This window comes from Acanthopagrus latus, chromosome 10 (assembly GCF_904848185.1).
Source record: "Acanthopagrus latus isolate v.2019 chromosome 10, fAcaLat1.1, whole genome shotgun sequence".
NCBI classification, from domain to species: Eukaryota; Metazoa; Chordata; class Actinopteri; order Spariformes; family Sparidae; genus Acanthopagrus; species Acanthopagrus latus.
The window spans coordinates 2,780,398-2,797,217 of record NC_051048.1 but is presented as its reverse complement, the minus strand read 5'-3'; the positions used below and the strand labels follow the sequence as shown (position 1 = coordinate 2,797,217).

The window sequence follows — 16,820 nt, the reverse complement described above, 5'->3', positions numbered from 1 at the left end:
TTAAAAATACAGAACGCATCATATTCTGTATGTTTTACTCCAATACACATCCAGTGTTACGTAGTTTAAATGTTTCCATAAACCCCCAAATTTAAGTTTTTCAGTCAGCCTGAGGTTGAAGGAACTTCTGGGTTACAGAAACATTAGAGAAAGTGTATCGATGGGATGTCGGTTCACCACAAACCACCAGAAGAGTTCATCGCTCCTCATGGCATCGACTCGTCGTGACGGGATCCGGAGGGCTGCTTTTATTTTGACAGTCACCTTTAAATCACGTGACAGGCTTCGGTGTTGTGGTCGCAGACGGGTTGTTCTTCAGCTGAGGAACATATTCTGTGCACATACATCACGAAGGGTGAGAAAATTACCCACACCACTCAGCTCGCTGTTCATTCGCCCACAGAGACACGCACACACACACACACACACACACTTACAGCAAGCTGAAGAGTGTGTTAGTTCTATAGAAAAGGAAACTGTACTTCCTGACAAAGACCTCCCACTCCAAACCACAAACAGAGAGAGACAGAGTTTAAGTTAAAACTGACACACTTTCAGAGACTGTGGGAGAAACTGCCCTGTCTATTTAGAAGAAGCTTCCTCCCTGTTAATCATCTGGATCTTGGACACTCGAGGCCTTGCAGTAACACTGTCGTCTCAATTTTTCTCCCTTAAAGGTTCAATTTTATGTTTATTTTAGAGTTCATACTTTTATTTTTGGTGCTAGGTAGAGCTGGGCAGCTCTGTCAATACGTCTGATTCAAACTCGGACATGACAGAGAACCTGATGATGTTAATGAGGTGAAAGGAGTTAATTTCTTCACTGTGAAGTTGGAGGTGTGCAGCCTGTGACCATCGAACATCTCCATCCTGTCCTGTTACTCCCAGAGACTCCCAGACATGTTCAGAAACTGATCCGCACTCAAACAAATGTAGAAAATGACAGTGAATGCTAAACCTAACTGAACACATTGCATTTCCTGTGACTTAACTACTTCAAAATAAAAGACAAGATGCAGCTTTAAATCCACTGATAGGGAGCATGAGCATGTTGGTTTGTGGGTAAAACTTCATCACCACAGCAGCGTCGGGACGACGTGAGCGTCACAGTTTGGTTTCATCTGATTCTCCTCCTCATGAATTATGATGCTCCAGTGATCTTTTACTCATTTTAAATCTGAAAGGTTTTGTATTGTGGTTTTATTTGAATAAAAACTTCTCCTGTTTCCTCGTCCAGATCACTCCATCCACTCCGTCTTCTGCTGCTGCTGTGCCGTTCAGACCAGGTACAGCCTCACACCTCCAATCAAACTAAAATATAAACTATATATTTTGTTTTATTTACTTCCTGTTTTCTGAAGTGAATGAAGTAAAAACCCGGTATGGTCCTTTTTAAAAAGCTCAGAATTTATTGTTTTATTTCAGGGAGTTCAGCACCCGCATGGAGCTGGAGGGAAGCACCACGCTGTGCTTCCAGAGCAGACGATACCCGGGACACGCCTATCGGGTAAGAGTGTGTGTGTGTGTGTGTGTGTGTGTGTGTGTGTGTGTGTGTGTATTGTGTGTAACTCCTCTGTCTCTCTCAGGTGGAAAGGTCGAGGAGGAAGCTCCCCCTCCCTCCTCCTGAGGACGGTGAAGATCAGGGGTTGTTAAGTGTCGTCGCCATGTACGACTTCACCGCCAAGGAGGATACTGACCTCACACTCAAACAGGTACACACACACACACACACACACACACACACACACAGACATGTTGGTCATGTTGTTGGTTCTTGGAAACATCACATACTTTCAGACTTTTTACAAGAGTCAGTTTATCACAAACATTCAACATCAGCACATCTCGAGAGATCTGATGTCTTCACTGGGCAGGAAGGTAATCTGAAAACTAACTGCAAAGAAACTAAAGCTGTCAGACAGATGTAGTGGAGTAGAAGTATAAAGTTCTGTAAAATGGAAAATACAACTTCATTTTGTTCCTTTACAGGTCTCGAGTAAATGTACTTAGTTGCTTTCCAGTCTACAAACAGTGATTAAAGATCATGATGTAGTGAAAAAAAAGTAAAATACAGGAAGTGTTTGTAATCTTCTCAGTGACACAAAGAACATGTTGAGTTTTCTGTTTCCACTGATGGAATGTAACTGAGTACATTTACTCAAGTACTGTACTTAATACAACCATGAGGAGGTTTTACTTTCCTTCTCCTGCCGCTTTACGCTTACACTCCACTACATTTTAGTTCTCTTGATGTGGGTGAGTTCCACGTTTACCAAAGTAATCCTACAACACAGTATCTTCACTTTTACTCGAGTATGACTGAGTACACAAACAGCGAGGTGATGCAGAGTGTCGTGTCCACAGGGAGAAGAGTACATCATCCTCCACAAACAGGACCAGCTGTGGTGGCGAGCGCAGGACAAACACGGGTACGTTCAAGACTAAACGCTGAAAAGTCTCAACGATAGCAGGATTCAATGTCTGACTTCCCATCTAGCGCCACCTTCAGGTCAAATTTCCAAGTCGTACAACACTTTGGCTGCTGATGTACGCTCATATTTCATTTGTGCTTGTTTCCATCAGGAATAAAGGCTTCATCCCCAGTAACTACGTGACAGAGAAGAACAGAATCGAGGCAAACTCGTGAGTCTTCTGCCGCAGTTTATTACTCTTAACGTTTGTTTATTACTCTGTGTAGAAAACTGGATCATTAGAAGTGTTCAACAACTGCTTAACATCCTAAAAATAAGTACTTTTAGTGACCAAAAGGCAAAAGTTAAATGATTAATCCTGTTTCCTTTGTCTGTCTGGAGGTGGTACTGCAAGAACATCACCAGGACAGAAGCAGAGCAGCTGCTGAGACAAGAGGTAAACACCTGTCTGTCTACCTGTCTGTCTGAATGTGTCTGTTTATAGGTTTAGCAGGGACGTAGGTATGTAAAAGAAAGTTATACACACATCTTTATGTTTGCTGTACATGGAGCTGAACCAGCTAATTCATTATAATTCATATTTTGAAATGAAAACTTTTGGTGAATGTATTTCTGGTTGTTTCCAGGACAAAGAGGGAGGTTTCGTGGTGCGAGAGTCCAGTCAGAAAGGAGTTTACACCGTCTCTGTCTACACCAAAACATCAAGGTGCTTCACGTCACAGCTGAGACAGACACACCACAAATTCACACATGATAAATATTCACATATATATCTTTCTTTCTTTTGGTTTGTCAGCAGTGCTAGCGGGGACATCAGGCATTACCAGATCAAAATAAGTGACACCGGGCAGTTCTTCCTGGCTGAGAAACACACCTTCAACTCCATACCTGACGTCATACACTACCATGAACACAACGCAGCAGGTACATGAGTTTACGCTGTGCATGCAGGCTAACATCCAGACAAGAGGGCTACATTCAAAGCTTCATTTCATCGGGATATATATGTGTGCAGGTCTGGTGACCAGGTTGAGGTACGCAGTGGGACCGATGGGAAGGTGTGTACCTGCCACAGCAGGATTCAGCTCAGGTGAATAAAAACTATATATTTTTATATATATTGTATTGTCAGTTTTTTCCAAGATTTCCAAGGTCGTGCAGCCCTGTCATAATAAAAGATGTGATGCTAAATGAGTTGAAACCACCAGACACAGGCCTCTAGATGGGACTGAAAGTACAATTCTGATTATAGAAATTTGGTGGTTAACAAAATAAAACATATTCAATAAGGAGCAGAAACAATAAGTGACTCCCGACAAAAAACTGCATCTCCGTGATGAATCCCGAGCTCCATCAGAAGAGTTTCCTCCATCCTGTCAAGTTTAATTCTCCATCTTTTTAATTTAAATTACTGAGAGCTGCCTCTTTAATCAAACGCTGTATGGAAGTTCAGTTTATTTATAGATCACATACAGAAACAAACGTTGCCATATCCTGCCTTCCTATTGAAATGACACTATGCTTACGTCACTTGTTTGTCTGTGTTGAATTTAGGTCAGAATTTGAGTTCAGAGTTGTCTGGAAAGCAGCGTCACGTGTGTTTCTCTCTCTTCTTTCTGTGCTGTATCTCCCTTCCTCTTATCTCTTCTTCCTTCTGTTTCCCTCCCTGCAGAGAAGTGGGAGATCAACCCCAGCGAGCTGACCTTCATGAAGGAGCTGGGCAGCGGTCAGTTCGGTCTGGTGAGGCTCGGCAAGTGGAGGGCTGAGCAGAGAGTGGCCATCAAGGCCATCAGAGAGGGAGCCATGTACGAGGAGGACTTCATCGAGGAGGCCAAGGTCATGATGTAAGGAGGGGGGAGAGGTTAAGGTGCAGACAGGCAGCGATGAGGGAACAGAGACGAGGAAGTGAAACTCTGGTGTTCGTTGTGTTTCCCAGGAGGCTGTGCCACCCTAAACTGGTGCAGCTGTACGGTGTTTGCTTGCAGCAGCGCCCCCTGCTGATCGTGGCCGAGTTCATGGAGAACGGCTGCCTGCTGAACTTCCTGCGGCAGAGGGGCGGGGCCCTGAAGGAGGCGTGGCTTCTGTCCATGTGCCAGGACATCTGTGAGGGGATGGAGTACCTGGAGGCCAACAGCTTCATCCACAGGGACCTGGTGAGAGTTTTCAGCTGTGAGACGACTCATTTTACAGCCAAGACGGCTGATTGATCTTTATAAGAAGGAGAGTTTTCTCAACACATAAGGGAAGTGCACGCGATGTACTTTTTTTGAGTAAATGTACGTAGTTACAATCCAATGTTGCAAATAGTACATCGTCATTGGTTGAAGTTGATCTTCAGTAACTATATATTTCTTATCTTCCAATAAACTTTTCTTATAGCATAGAATAATTCATTTGTGGGAAGGAAAACAGCTCAAAATTTAACACAGGCTAGTTAAGGTTAGCTGGTAGCATCAGTTTAAGCTAATTGACTTTAGCTTAATATACTTTTTCCTGTTTCCTGGAGTCAAAAAGTCCATTTTGATGCTCCAACACCTTCAGAATTCAACTTGTTTCACCACATAAATCAGATATATCAGTTGTTCTAGTCCTGCTAAAAGCTAACTAGCCTAGATTAGTAGCATTATGGCCTCACAATCCTCCAGTGACGTTTCTTTCACACAGCCTATTGGGCGAACTGGTCCAGGTGCATTTTTGTCTGAAGTTTGCAGTTATTTGTCTGACGTTTCTGGTTATTTGTGTCTCCTCCAGGCAGCGAGGAACTGTCTGGTGAACGAGCACAACGTGGTGAAGGTCAGCGACTTTGGGATGACCAGGTGCATAAAACATTCATTCACGTTTCAAAGGATATGTTCAGAGGTGGCATCGTTCACTTCAGGCAGAGAACATAATTTAAATCCAGGGCCAGTAGCTTGTTAGCTTAGCTTGGGTTAGCATAAAGACCAGAAAAGGGGAGGAAATGTAATTTGTAAACTGTGTTTCCAGTTGTGACTCTGTTCATGTTTGCAGGTACGTTCTGGACAACCAGTACACCAGTTCTAGTGGTGCCAAGTTCCCGGTGAAGTGGTCGCCTCCTGAAGTTCTCCACTACAGTAAATACAGCAGCAAGTCTGACGTCTGGTCGTTTGGTGAGGAAACCACAGATTCACGTTACCGTCCACTCGCTCTAATTATTAGAAATTAAAAGTACCAGTAATAATGGCAGCAGGACTCGCAGCAGTCTGTGTCTGATCTGTGGATGATCTGAGTTTGCAGGTGTGGTGATGTGGGAGATCTACTCGGAGGGTCGGACTCCGTTTGAGAACTGCACCAACCTGGACGTGGTTAATGACATCACCAGAGGAGTCCGGCTGTACCGACCGCACCACGCCTCGCAGCCGCTCTACGCCATCATGTACCGCTGCTGGCACGAGGTACTTTTCTTCAAGTGATGAGTGTTTATTCATTTTTCATTTATTTAAGTGCTTTTGTCTCAGCAATAAAATATCAGGGATGCTCCTCAGCTTTCAGCCACATCTAATGATATCCTTCACAAGATCAAGCTCGTTCTTCTGACGGGAATTCTCTCATCTCACAGTCGAGAAGAAGTTCTTGTGATTTTTTTCCAAGAAGTTCCTTTGATTGTTTGTTAGTCTTTCTTCTGATAGTTAGAAAGTTGTTCTTTCAGCTGTTTTGAAGTTGTTCTTCCAACCGATCAGAAATCATTCTGACAATTTATTTTGATTGTTTTGAAACCGTTCTTTCAACGGTTTGAAATCTGACGGTTCTAACGGTTTGGAAAATCCTTCTTCAGATTGTTGAGTAGTTGCTCTTCTAACTTTTTCAAAGAAGTTTCGATTGTTTTGGTAGTCGTTCTTCCAACCGTTGGATAGTTGTCCCTCAGATTGTTAGTCATTATTCCAACTGTTTATATTAGTTGTTGTTGTTCTTCTTGAGGAAGGTCACTAGGTGTGCCTCAAAGTCTCCGGAACATCACGTATATGTAGTGTCAAGAAACTTAAAGCTGACATTATTTAAGCCCTCTTTAATTAAATTAAGTTGATGATCAAAAATTTTGTTAACGACTGCTTCAACTCTTCGTTTTTCTCCCTTTCTCCTCAAACCCTCCTCCTCCTCTTCTTCTTCTTCTTCTTCTTCTTCTTCTTCTTCTTCTTCTTCTTCTTCTTCTTCTTCTTCTTCTTCTTCTTCGGTGGTGGTGGTGTAGAGGCCTCAAGGTCGGCCAACTTTCTCCGAGCTTCTGGAGGACATCAGAAAACTGGCAGAAAACCCGGATTAACTCACACATATCCAGTATTATCATGCTGTTTTTCAAACTAGTTTTTTTCTGTAACTGTTATCATGAATGTACAGACTGTATTTTTTATTGTAAATAATTATTTTTTCATTAAAACCCTCTTCACAGATGCCGTTTTGGTTTTGTGAATTTTCATCCATTGTGTGATTTTTGACCTTAAAAAACACCCCAAAACATGTAAATATGTAAAATAAACCAACAGATCATGTTCGCTATGGACATACACCATACGTAAATGTTCAATCTTCAAATTAAATCCACTTGTTACTCTGTGTCTTTGTGGAATAATGGACAAACCAAACAAATGATGTAAAAAGTGACCAAATCACTAAAAGTGCAGCTCTTCAGAAATGACAGCAGGAGGCGGTAGAGAGCTTTCAGTTTACCTCCTGTGAGCTCACAAGGCTGAAATATCAGCATTTGGTTCACCACTGTGGAGAAAACTACATGTCTTTTTAAAGTTTTGATCATAATTTAAGAGATAAATAATAATAACAGACAGGATGATGGCACAGTGAAGACCTGAACACAGCTGTAGTCACAGAGCCTTCACTCCAACTCAAATTAAACAGCAAGAGAGGAAACAGAAGCCAGTAGATTGTTAAGAATAAAAATAAAAACACAGAAATGTACAGAAAAGTTCAGGGAAAGTCCTCTGAGCTGCAACAACCATCTCAAATGTTGTGATGCAAAATATTCTCAAACACCTCAGATCTTCACATCCCACGGTGTCACGTCACGTTGAAGGACGTGCTGACGTAACCGTCTGCCCGGAGCGTGGCGGGGGGCGTTACCATGGCAACACACACACACACACACACACACACACACACACACACACACTGAGAGAGAGGGACTTGAGTTGTCTTCTCCAGTGACACACACACGAAACGTTACTCCAGTGTTTACGCTGATAATGGAAGCTCAGCGATTTAAACGATAAAGGAATTCCACACAAGGTCAGTGTGTGTGTGATTGTGTGTGTGTGACTGTGTGTGACTGTGTGTTGTTGTTTGTGTTCTGTTGTGATATTTCTGATAATACTCAACACCACGACAACCCGTGTATAATCTGTGAAAAAGTGTAATCAGTAAAACGTAAGAATTTGAATGTCTCCTTAACTTCGATTTCTTACATGACTGCTTTTTACTTTTAGATTATTCTGCTTATGTCTTTTATATTGTTTAATTTAAAAGTCTGTATGCTTTTTTTTTTCTTATCGTCTTTTTAAAATAAATATTTCTTCTCTGTCTACTTAATAAAAACTGTGTGGATTCAGGTGATGATCAGATCAAAGTTATTGAGTATGTTTGTTAACATGTTTGATATAATGTGTGTTAATGGTACAGACGAGGAGCAGGGTCACTGTAGAAGAATTGTGAAGACTGTGAATGTATTTTAGTGAGGTTTGTAAACGTTTCTTGTCCTCCTGTGTTTAGTTGCTAATGGAGCGCTACGAGTCTCTGGGTCTGGTCGGGGAGGGCAGTTACGGCACCGTGTTGAAGTGCCGTCACAGAGACTCCGGCCGCCTCGTTGCAATCAAGAAGTTTGTGGACTCGGATGACGACAAGACGGTGAAGAAGATCGCCCTGAGGGAGATCAAGCTGCTGAGGGTACCCGTCAATCAATCAGTGAATGTCGAGTGGGAAACCTGAGCGAAGGGAAACACAAAAGCAGCCTGTCAATCATAAAACAAAGTCCAAACCACTGAGAGTCATATTCTCACTGCTGCTTTTTAACAGTCCATCACTACTGTTCACTCAGGATGTGAAGAAATAACAGTGCCACAACCTTTAAAGTAATGTCGGATGGATGTTTAACCACGTCAAGTTTCAAATTCTCAAACTTGTATCTCTGCTCTCCTCTTTTTAAACATTACAGCAACTGCGTCATGACAACCTGGTGAACCTTCTGGAAGTGTGGAAGCGTCGCCGCCGCTGGTATCTGGTGTTTGAGTTCGTCGAGCGAACACTTCTGGATGATTTGGAGCAAAACCCGAGCGGACTGGACCTGAACACCAGCAGGCAGTACCTGTACCAGATCCTGAGGGCTGCAGCCTTCTGCCACCAGCAACATGTGAGTGTGTTCGTGTGGAGGCACAAGAGGTTTACGTACTTAAAGGATCCCCCAAAATCAACATTATCCAGGTCTTAGTATACTTAAGTGCTGCGTTTCAACTCAAGTAAGTTTCAAGAAAGTCCAGTTAACTGCCACAATACTGAAGTGATACCTAGCAGAGCAGGTATGATTCGCCTGCCAATTATCTGGAGTAAGAAACACATGAACCATGTCTTCAAGAAGCGCTGACGGCCTCCATTAGGGCTGCCAGAGGAAGGATCAAAACTTGCTCCTGCATCTTTCCCTTCTAAGGTCATCCACCGTGACATCAAACCAGAGAACATACTCATCTCTCAGGGGGGCGTGGTTAAACTGTGCGACTTCGGCTTCGCCCGGACCATGACATCGTCCTCTGAGGGGGGCGTCTATACGGACTACGTGGCCACTCGCTGGTACAGAGCGCCTGAACTGCTGGTGGGAGACACCAAGTATGGCAAGTAAGTGTCGGCATGCACACCTGAGGATGTGTTGGAGTAGACTGTCTGTTGATCAAATGTTAACAGGTGTGTGTCTGTCTGTGCTTGTAGACCTGTAGATGTGTGGGCGGTTGGTTGTCTGTTGATAGAGATGTTAACAGGTCAGCCGCTGTTTCCCGGAGACTCCGACCTCGACCAGATCTATCACATCGTCAGATGCTTCGGTAGGCACACATACAAACATTTGTTGGATCAAAATATGCAAAATATCTTCTGTTGAATTTCAACACAGTTGCATTCTTTTGACTTCCCCCTTTTTTCTTTGCTAGGTAACCTTACGGCTCATCACCAGGAGTTGTTCTACAGGAATCCTGTGTTTTCTGGAGTCAGACTGCCTGAATGTTCTGGCAGAGTCCCACTGGAGGAGCGCTTCCCTACAGTTACCACCACCGCCCTGGACCTGGCACGGGTACTGTTTACTTTGTTCACTGACTTAAATGTCACAATACAAAAGAGCTGGAAAGTCTTGATGATACATATATGTCATTTGCCATCGGAGGATTGGCACCAAAACTCAGCCACTTTATCTGATTTCTTCGATTTGAACTTGTATATATCTTATTCACTTCCAGAGCCTTTGTTAGACATTAGTATTACCTTTGTGTTGTTGTGTTGTCTCTTTCAGAGTTGTCTCCAGATGGATCCAGAAAAACGAACTCAGTGTTCAGAGCTGTTAGAGCATCCTCTGTTCACACAAGATTCTTTCCACATCAGGTATTTGTGTTTATGCTAAATAAGTTCAATTACAGGCAGTTAAAATTTGTTCACTGTTGTCTGTTGTTTATCAATACAAATATGCCATAGATGCATCCTCCAGAGCTTGTTGTACGAACTTGAACTTGAATCTATCCTGTTTTCTAGCTACATTACCTAGTCTCCCATTGGGCTATGACTTTAAATGTAAAGTCATGAACCAACTGACCATTGTATAGTTCCGAAATCAAGTTATTGACTTGCTGCATCTATCTATTCTATGTATTTAAACAGGGTTTTGGACGAGCTGAATGCTAAGATCCAAAAAGACCACAGAGAAAACTCCACCCTTCCCAAAATAGCCAAAACCCCAAGACGGGACAAGGATGAAGGGGATGACAAGAACCAAAGAGGCAAAGACAAGAAACAATCAGAGGACATGGATGTGAAAGTCAACAAGGAAAAGGAGAAGAGAAACTATGTGAGTGGAGAGGAAAAAATACAGAAATCAAAAGGCAAGCAACCTGTAAAGACTCCTAAGACCATTGTGAGTACCTCAGAATCTTTGAATTTTAAGCAAACCAAAACATCAGGCACCAAGAGTATCGATCATGCATCAAAAATGACTGTGGCTACTAGAAGTAAACCAGGAAAAGCCATTGGTACAGAGCTCAGAAAGGAACCTGATATTTCTAAACTTTCTAAAGGCCCTACTTCAGATTCACTAGAAGCTTCCAAGACCACAACAGATCAAGTAGGTAAACCCAAAAAAAGTGGTAAAGTTGCTTCTCCAGAGTCAAGGAAGTGCCATTCGAAAAATATGGATACGAAAGACAGAGATTCGACTGGCTTGAGTTCTAGTTGCTCTGACAAAAATGTGTCGAGTAGGACTGGGAAAGGTGTGATGGAGATCTGGAGGTCTAAATCCGAGCCAAGTCAAAACTTCGGGAAGGGCCAGGTCAACTCAAGCACAAAAGTTCCCCAATTGTCTAAAAGCTCAACCAATGACCATCCAAATGAGAGTCCATCTCGAAAAGCCTCTTTGAAATCAGCCATTGATCCTGCAAGCACAAAATTAACACAGAATATTAGTAAAATATCCTCTACAGAACACCCTGAAGGTGCTGCAACAGACATTTACGAAGCAGGCTTGACACTAAAAGCGTCTCATCCATCAAGCAGTGACCACACAGAGGACGCCACCTCAACTATCCCTGCTGTCACCAAGCACTGCAAGACAAATTCTACCTCAGAGCATCAAAACAATCATTCAAACATAGACACAGAGCCAAGAAGGACCTCTGAATGTCCAAATGTCTTACCCTCAAACCTCAAACCATCTAAAATCACCTCAAACTTTGGCCAAAAAGTGACCACAACCAAATCATCCTTGTCCACCAGCCTGTCAAAGACTCTTACCTCAGATCTTTCAGAGCCCATATTCACAGTTTGTAAAGAGGCCAGTCCTGCTCACAGCACTACAACACTACCTAAAGGAACCCTTCAAATGGGCTCATTTTCAGATATTAAACCCGCATATGACACAAGCGTACCCAACAAGCCTTCCAGGGACCTTCCGATGGACCCAATCAAAAATCATCAGGATAGTTTAAATGCTTCAAACAAGGACACCAAGGAGAATCCTGGATGCTTGAAGATGAGTCTGGTGACCAAAATAGCTGCAGACCACCCTGGGATATCTAAGTCTTTTGAGCCCTGCAGCATCCATGAGCAGAGTGTTTCCAAGCACAAGATCACCACAGAATCCAGAAACTCAACCACCATACCAACTGAAACCCCTAACATCAGCACACCAGTTGGGACCACTATCACTAAAACTTTGAAAGCCTCGGATAAAGAGAACAGAGAGGAATTTGCACTTTCTTTGTCCATCATTGCAACAACCAAATCTTTGGTGAATCAAACCTCAAAGGTTTCTAGAAGCAGAAATATTGAGCAAAAGAACAACAGCAGTGAAGATGAACCTAACATGAAATCGTCAAACCCCTCTCACTGCAAATCTTTGACCGGAGAACCGAAAGCAAAGTTTGGATCTTTTAGCACCACCACAATGACTCAGAAAACAGCATCTACAGAGGCACAGAAGAAAACAGGGAACCCTGAAAGGAATAACACAACAAATATACTGACTTCATTCACTTCTACAGTGATTCCAGACCACAAGACTTCGACAAGAAGCTCTGTATTTCATGACACCACAGACATTAACGAGTTTGATTTATGCCAATTGCATTCCTCTCCACCACCTCCTCCTCCCCCTTCCTCAACCCCTCTACTCCTTCCTCCATCTTCCACACCCCTTATCCCGTCCTTCTCTGTCGTCAGTACTGACAGCCCAGTCTCCAGCGATCACCTTAACCTCGGGGTGAGCTTCCATCCTGGGACCCACAGTGTTTGGTAAGTTCTTGAAGTACAATAGAGTATTTTTGATTCAAATTACAGTCGTGATCAAATGATGTGTAGTTCAACACATGGTAGAATGTGTTTCTGTGTATCACAGGTGTGTGGACAACCCAAGGCATCAGGGTGGCATTACTAATCGGCTGGCCCAACAGTCTCCGTCCAGCTGCATGACAGGATCATTCACTGCACAGGTAACCGTGTTTGTTTGAGCTACGACAGAGTGTTAAATAAACATGTGCTTATTCAAAGTTACCACTCTCCCTCTTTCAGGTGTCACAGAAGAGTCTGATCCCTGAGCGTTCCTTCCTGTCCGACCGCTGTAACCAAGGTAACAGCGATGGCATGACAGTGGCCAAAAGGAAGTCGGACGTCCACTTTCCAGATCTGAGAAGCTCGGTGCTGCCAGAACTCAGAGGGAGAGAAGGTACTCACACAACAGTATTCACACATGGCATCATTCCTGCAATTTAGCAAAGCAAAAACAAACATATTGCCCCCGATATATTTTGAAAATGTATAGATCAAAATCCAGTCTCCTTCTGGTAACTTTATACCTGCCACCACTTCTGTTTTCCCAAGTTTCTTCAGTGTTTCCTCCCATTGTGTTCTTACAACAAGAAACTCAAGCTGCCAAAGATACTAATCTTAATAATATTCCCCTCTCGTAACTCTACCGACCTATTTGGATGAACAAGGGTTTGAAAATACCAACAATCTCTCAAGAAAACAACCCCAAAGCATTTCTATGACAAGCATAGTTTCTGCCTACCCAGTACATTTTAGATTCTTGACCAATGCATGGACTCCATACATGTTAGGTATTAGCTTCAACATAAGAAAAATGAAGAGAAATTCAACTTATTGTGGGTTTTGTGGACAGTATGTGAACGGATGTGCTTGTTTGTAGTTATCACAATACACTAAATATTTATTCATAACTGACTTATTAATCTTAGTGTTGGAAAACTAAAATAAAGTGATAGTTCCCCCAATGTTTTCTCAGGTAAACATAACAAAGGAACTTCCAAGGACCAAAGGAAAATCAACCATTTGGCTCCATCTGTTCGTCCATCAGAACCTCAGCAGCACGGAAACAACAGTTCTGATTCACACTCACCTTAAGAGAAGAAAACATTTCTGACTCCTTTTCTTCAGTATGTCCAAAAATCAACATGTTGTCTCATCACTGAATAGGAAGTCCAGTCACTTTATATTATCACAATTCTATTGTTGCTATTGTTGTCACATCAACATAACAGAAACATTTTATGGTTCTATCTTTACAAATTGGATTTTCTGCTTTTTAACAAACCAGATGATCAATTAATGGAGAAAATAATCAGCAGATTAATCCAGAATGAACAAATGACAACTTTACCCGTCGCTATGAACAAACTGCTTATATTGACATGTAAGTGTTGCTGACGTCAGCGTTGAAATCAAAGACACTTGTTGCATCCTTGCTGCAAAAATTACTGAACATTAGCTACATTTTGCTATTGTCAAGTATTAAACACAATTATGATGTAAATACAAGAATGAAATGATGATCTATGAGCATCTTTAGTCAAAACAGATGGAAAATGTATATAAAAAAAATAATTAACAACAGTTAATCAACAATTCTAGGTTTGTTTTTATTATTTATATTACATTTTTTAAAACAGGTCATTAACATATGAGTACATTTTGAATAATGGTTCAACAAACAGTGTGTATAATATAAATAAAGAAGCTTTTTTTAAAGTGGTGATCTTGATTAATGGCAGCAGCAACAGCAGTAAATCAGCATTCACACATCTTAATACTTTAGTGCACAATATTCAATAACAACATACAAAATATTACAATCATGATATCGGAAGCTACAACATTTTTATGGCTGACAAATTTCATGGTTGTCTTGGGATGGATTTGTTTTTGAAGAAAATGCCATTAAGACTCGTCACTTGAGTCTGAAGATGACGAACCTATATTCCTCCGACCAACTATTCTGTGCAGCCTTCTGGCTGCTTCATTGCTTTCAGATGAGCTTTGAACCCTGCGAGGCTGAGGGATAACTCTGGGTGGAGAACCTCCTGTGTGGCGTCTGCTGTTGGCCAGGAGGTATTTCAGGAGCATGTTGATACTGGAGTGGTCGATCTTTGGTGGTGGTCGGGTGGCTGGCTTTGTGGTCGTGGTCACCTGATAAAAAATGTACATACAGTTATTAAAGAAGAGATTAAAGAGGACCGGTTTATTTGTGCAAAGAAATGCACTTTAACAACATTTAATCACAATGCCGAGGAAAGTAACTTAAGTTTAATTTAAATAAAATAAGGACTTTGGAGGAGTTTTTACATGTTTTAATTTAAAAACAAACTATAACTTAAGAATCTACAAGGCTACAATCTGAATGTTTATAAGACAAAGTGAATCTGAAGCTTATCCTTCATGGTGTAAATACCTTCCTGGTGGTGGGTGTGGTTGTGGTTGTAGTCGGGGTTGTTGTTGTTGTTGTTGTAGTTGTAGTTATGGTGGGTTGGGGTGTGGGGAGAGGGAAAATCCTGCAGCAGTCCACAGCAGAACCATCGATTTCAGGAAGATCGAAAGTCTCCAGAGAGTTGTCAGGAGCTGCTGGAGGGATGTTAGAGGTCGTTAATGGCAAAATCACACAACAACAGAAGTAACAACAGCTGGAGATTCCTGATTATAACGATGATCAACTGTAAGATGACTTGACTAACAAAAACAGGTCATACCTCAGAAAAGAAAATGTTACATCAACAATGTTTTGCTAAATGACCAGACATTGGTTATGTTGGCATAAACAGATATTTCCCTCCTATAAACTAAGTCTAAAACACAAATGTATCGGGGTTTAGATAAAACCAAGTCGCATGTGTTATGTTACAGCTTGTGATACTAAGTTTTAAAGGTGCTATTTGTAAGGAAAGTAGATTTTTGAGTCTCATTCCCAACCCGTCAGAAACTGACAAGACTGAATGAGACTCAAAAATCTACATTTTCTTACAAATGGCACCTCTAAGAGTGCAACCACATTTAGTAAATCACTAGTTAAGTTTGAAACTAGCAGTTAATAAAGGACTTCACACACAAACTCATTAATTTTTCCAGATGTGTTGGTCCTCAAAATGAGTTTTAAAGCTTCCGTGGCATCAGTTTCTTATTTTCCTGTGAGCAAAACCTGAGCATTGTTGGATATTATTGTCTCAAAGGAATTCACCAATTAAAGAGAATTATCCATGACAGTTATAATTATTACATAAACACCTCATCTACCAAACACTCCTCAGGTTTGAGACATCTAGTTTCCGTTAATTGGTGGTTTGTTGTGACTTTTGACATTTTTATAGACTTACCTATTACAGAATCAGAATAATTATTGATATATTGCTCAATAATAAGACTATAACAGGATGTATTTGTCTCACAGACAACAGTTTCCTACATAGTCAGCCTCCTCTGTTTCCTTTACACTCCTCAACAGTGGACCTCCGTCTTACGTGTCTAGAGTTCAACAGGTGTTGTCGTCTTCGTGTGTCTGTGTACATTAAGGTGTCTGCTGCCATCTGAGCTGTAGGTCGTCGCTGCATATTTCATGATGACAGGTCTAAGGTGTGTTTTACTTTTGTCTTTGTCTTTTGTTTGCAGTAAAGCTGGCATGACAGCAACACGCTAATGAATAATAAAGACAGGTCCAATCAAGGCAACAGTTGATCTGTCACGCTGCAGATTAAAATAAGTTTCTAAAGGTTAAGATAAAGATTCTCCAGGTTGAGGTGTTCGTACTCACCAAGATCCCAGTCGATGCTCTGAACTCTGAGGAAGAGGACGATGAAGACGGACAGAGCTGTCCACCTGCAGGACATGACTGTAGATGGAGTGGACGGCAGCTGAATGGTGAACAGTTGGAGTCGGACTGCAGACTGACTGAAGACGACCTGTGGTGGAGGTTAAAAAGGGAGTGAAGAGGAGGGAGGAGAAGTGAAGGAAACCACTGGTGATGTCTAGACTGGGAAGTTCTGTCTGAGCTCATCTGATGTGGTTTGTGGTTGAGGAGTTGCAACACAGTTAATCATCGCTGCTTTTAAAAAACTTACTAGTACAGGGAAGGTTTACGGAGCAGCGTCAACCACCAGCTCCACCCTGCTTCACCACACATGTTTCACACTGTGGTCACCTGGGAGCCGTTTTCCATTATTGCAGATTACTTTCCAGAAGATCTGTCTCAAGTTTACATTGATAACTCTTAACAACAGCAACGTGGAGCTAGGCTGCTAGCAAAGTAAGCTAACTGGCCTTAGTAAGTTAAAAAACACAGCTTCAGACTCATTAGTGTTTGAAAAGGAAAATAATGCTGATGCTAAATGTGGCCACATA

The 16,820-nt window shown here is 41.9% G+C and overlaps 2 protein-coding genes across 6 annotated transcripts in view; both read left to right on the top strand.

The window, feature by feature from the left end:
• The window catches only part of txk (TXK tyrosine kinase), a 37,956-nt gene extending 31,120 nt beyond the window's left edge, over positions 1 to 6,836 (top strand). For 3 of the 4 annotated variants that reach the window (XM_037113310.1, XM_037113311.1, XM_037113309.1), the window contains 15 exons: positions 1,238 to 1,286; positions 1,426 to 1,507; positions 1,587 to 1,712; positions 2,365 to 2,429; positions 2,584 to 2,643; positions 2,814 to 2,868; positions 3,059 to 3,138; positions 3,229 to 3,356; positions 3,448 to 3,522; positions 4,105 to 4,276; positions 4,369 to 4,585; positions 5,184 to 5,248; positions 5,442 to 5,560; positions 5,688 to 5,845; positions 6,637 to 6,836. In XM_037113310.1, the coding sequence (XP_036969205.1) occupies positions 1,238 to 1,286; positions 1,426 to 1,507; positions 1,587 to 1,712; positions 2,365 to 2,429; positions 2,584 to 2,643; positions 2,814 to 2,868; positions 3,059 to 3,138; positions 3,229 to 3,356; positions 3,448 to 3,522; positions 4,105 to 4,276; positions 4,369 to 4,585; positions 5,184 to 5,248; positions 5,442 to 5,560; positions 5,688 to 5,845; positions 6,637 to 6,708 (1,523 nt within the window). In that variant the 3' untranslated portion in view covers positions 6,709 to 6,836. The remainder of the gene's footprint in view (positions 1 to 1,237; positions 1,287 to 1,425; positions 1,508 to 1,586; positions 1,713 to 2,364; positions 2,430 to 2,583; positions 2,644 to 2,813; positions 2,869 to 3,058; positions 3,139 to 3,228; positions 3,357 to 3,447; positions 3,523 to 4,104; positions 4,277 to 4,368; positions 4,586 to 5,183; positions 5,249 to 5,441; positions 5,561 to 5,687; positions 5,846 to 6,636) is intronic. The other variant, XM_037113314.1, reaches the window with a different exon arrangement.
• Positions 6,837 to 7,340: 504 nt separating this feature from the next.
• LOC119027829 (cyclin-dependent kinase-like 2) overlaps positions 7,341 to 16,820 on the top strand; it is an 11,207-nt gene continuing 1,727 nt past the window's right edge. The window contains exons 1-12 of one of the 2 annotated variants that reach the window (XM_037113302.1): positions 7,341 to 7,685; positions 8,166 to 8,339; positions 8,608 to 8,802; positions 9,097 to 9,281; positions 9,372 to 9,484; positions 9,590 to 9,729; positions 9,946 to 10,034; positions 10,308 to 12,431; positions 12,535 to 12,628; positions 12,708 to 12,861; positions 14,439 to 14,543; positions 16,092 to 16,820. The exon at positions 16,092 to 16,820 is cut by the window's right edge and continues 1,727 nt beyond it. In XM_037113302.1, the coding sequence (XP_036969197.1) occupies positions 8,172 to 8,339; positions 8,608 to 8,802; positions 9,097 to 9,281; positions 9,372 to 9,484; positions 9,590 to 9,729; positions 9,946 to 10,034; positions 10,308 to 12,431; positions 12,535 to 12,628; positions 12,708 to 12,861; positions 14,439 to 14,497 (3,321 nt within the window). In that variant the 5' untranslated portion in view covers positions 7,341 to 7,685; positions 8,166 to 8,171 and the 3' untranslated portion in view covers positions 14,498 to 14,543; positions 16,092 to 16,820. The other variant, XM_037113301.1, reaches the window with a different exon arrangement.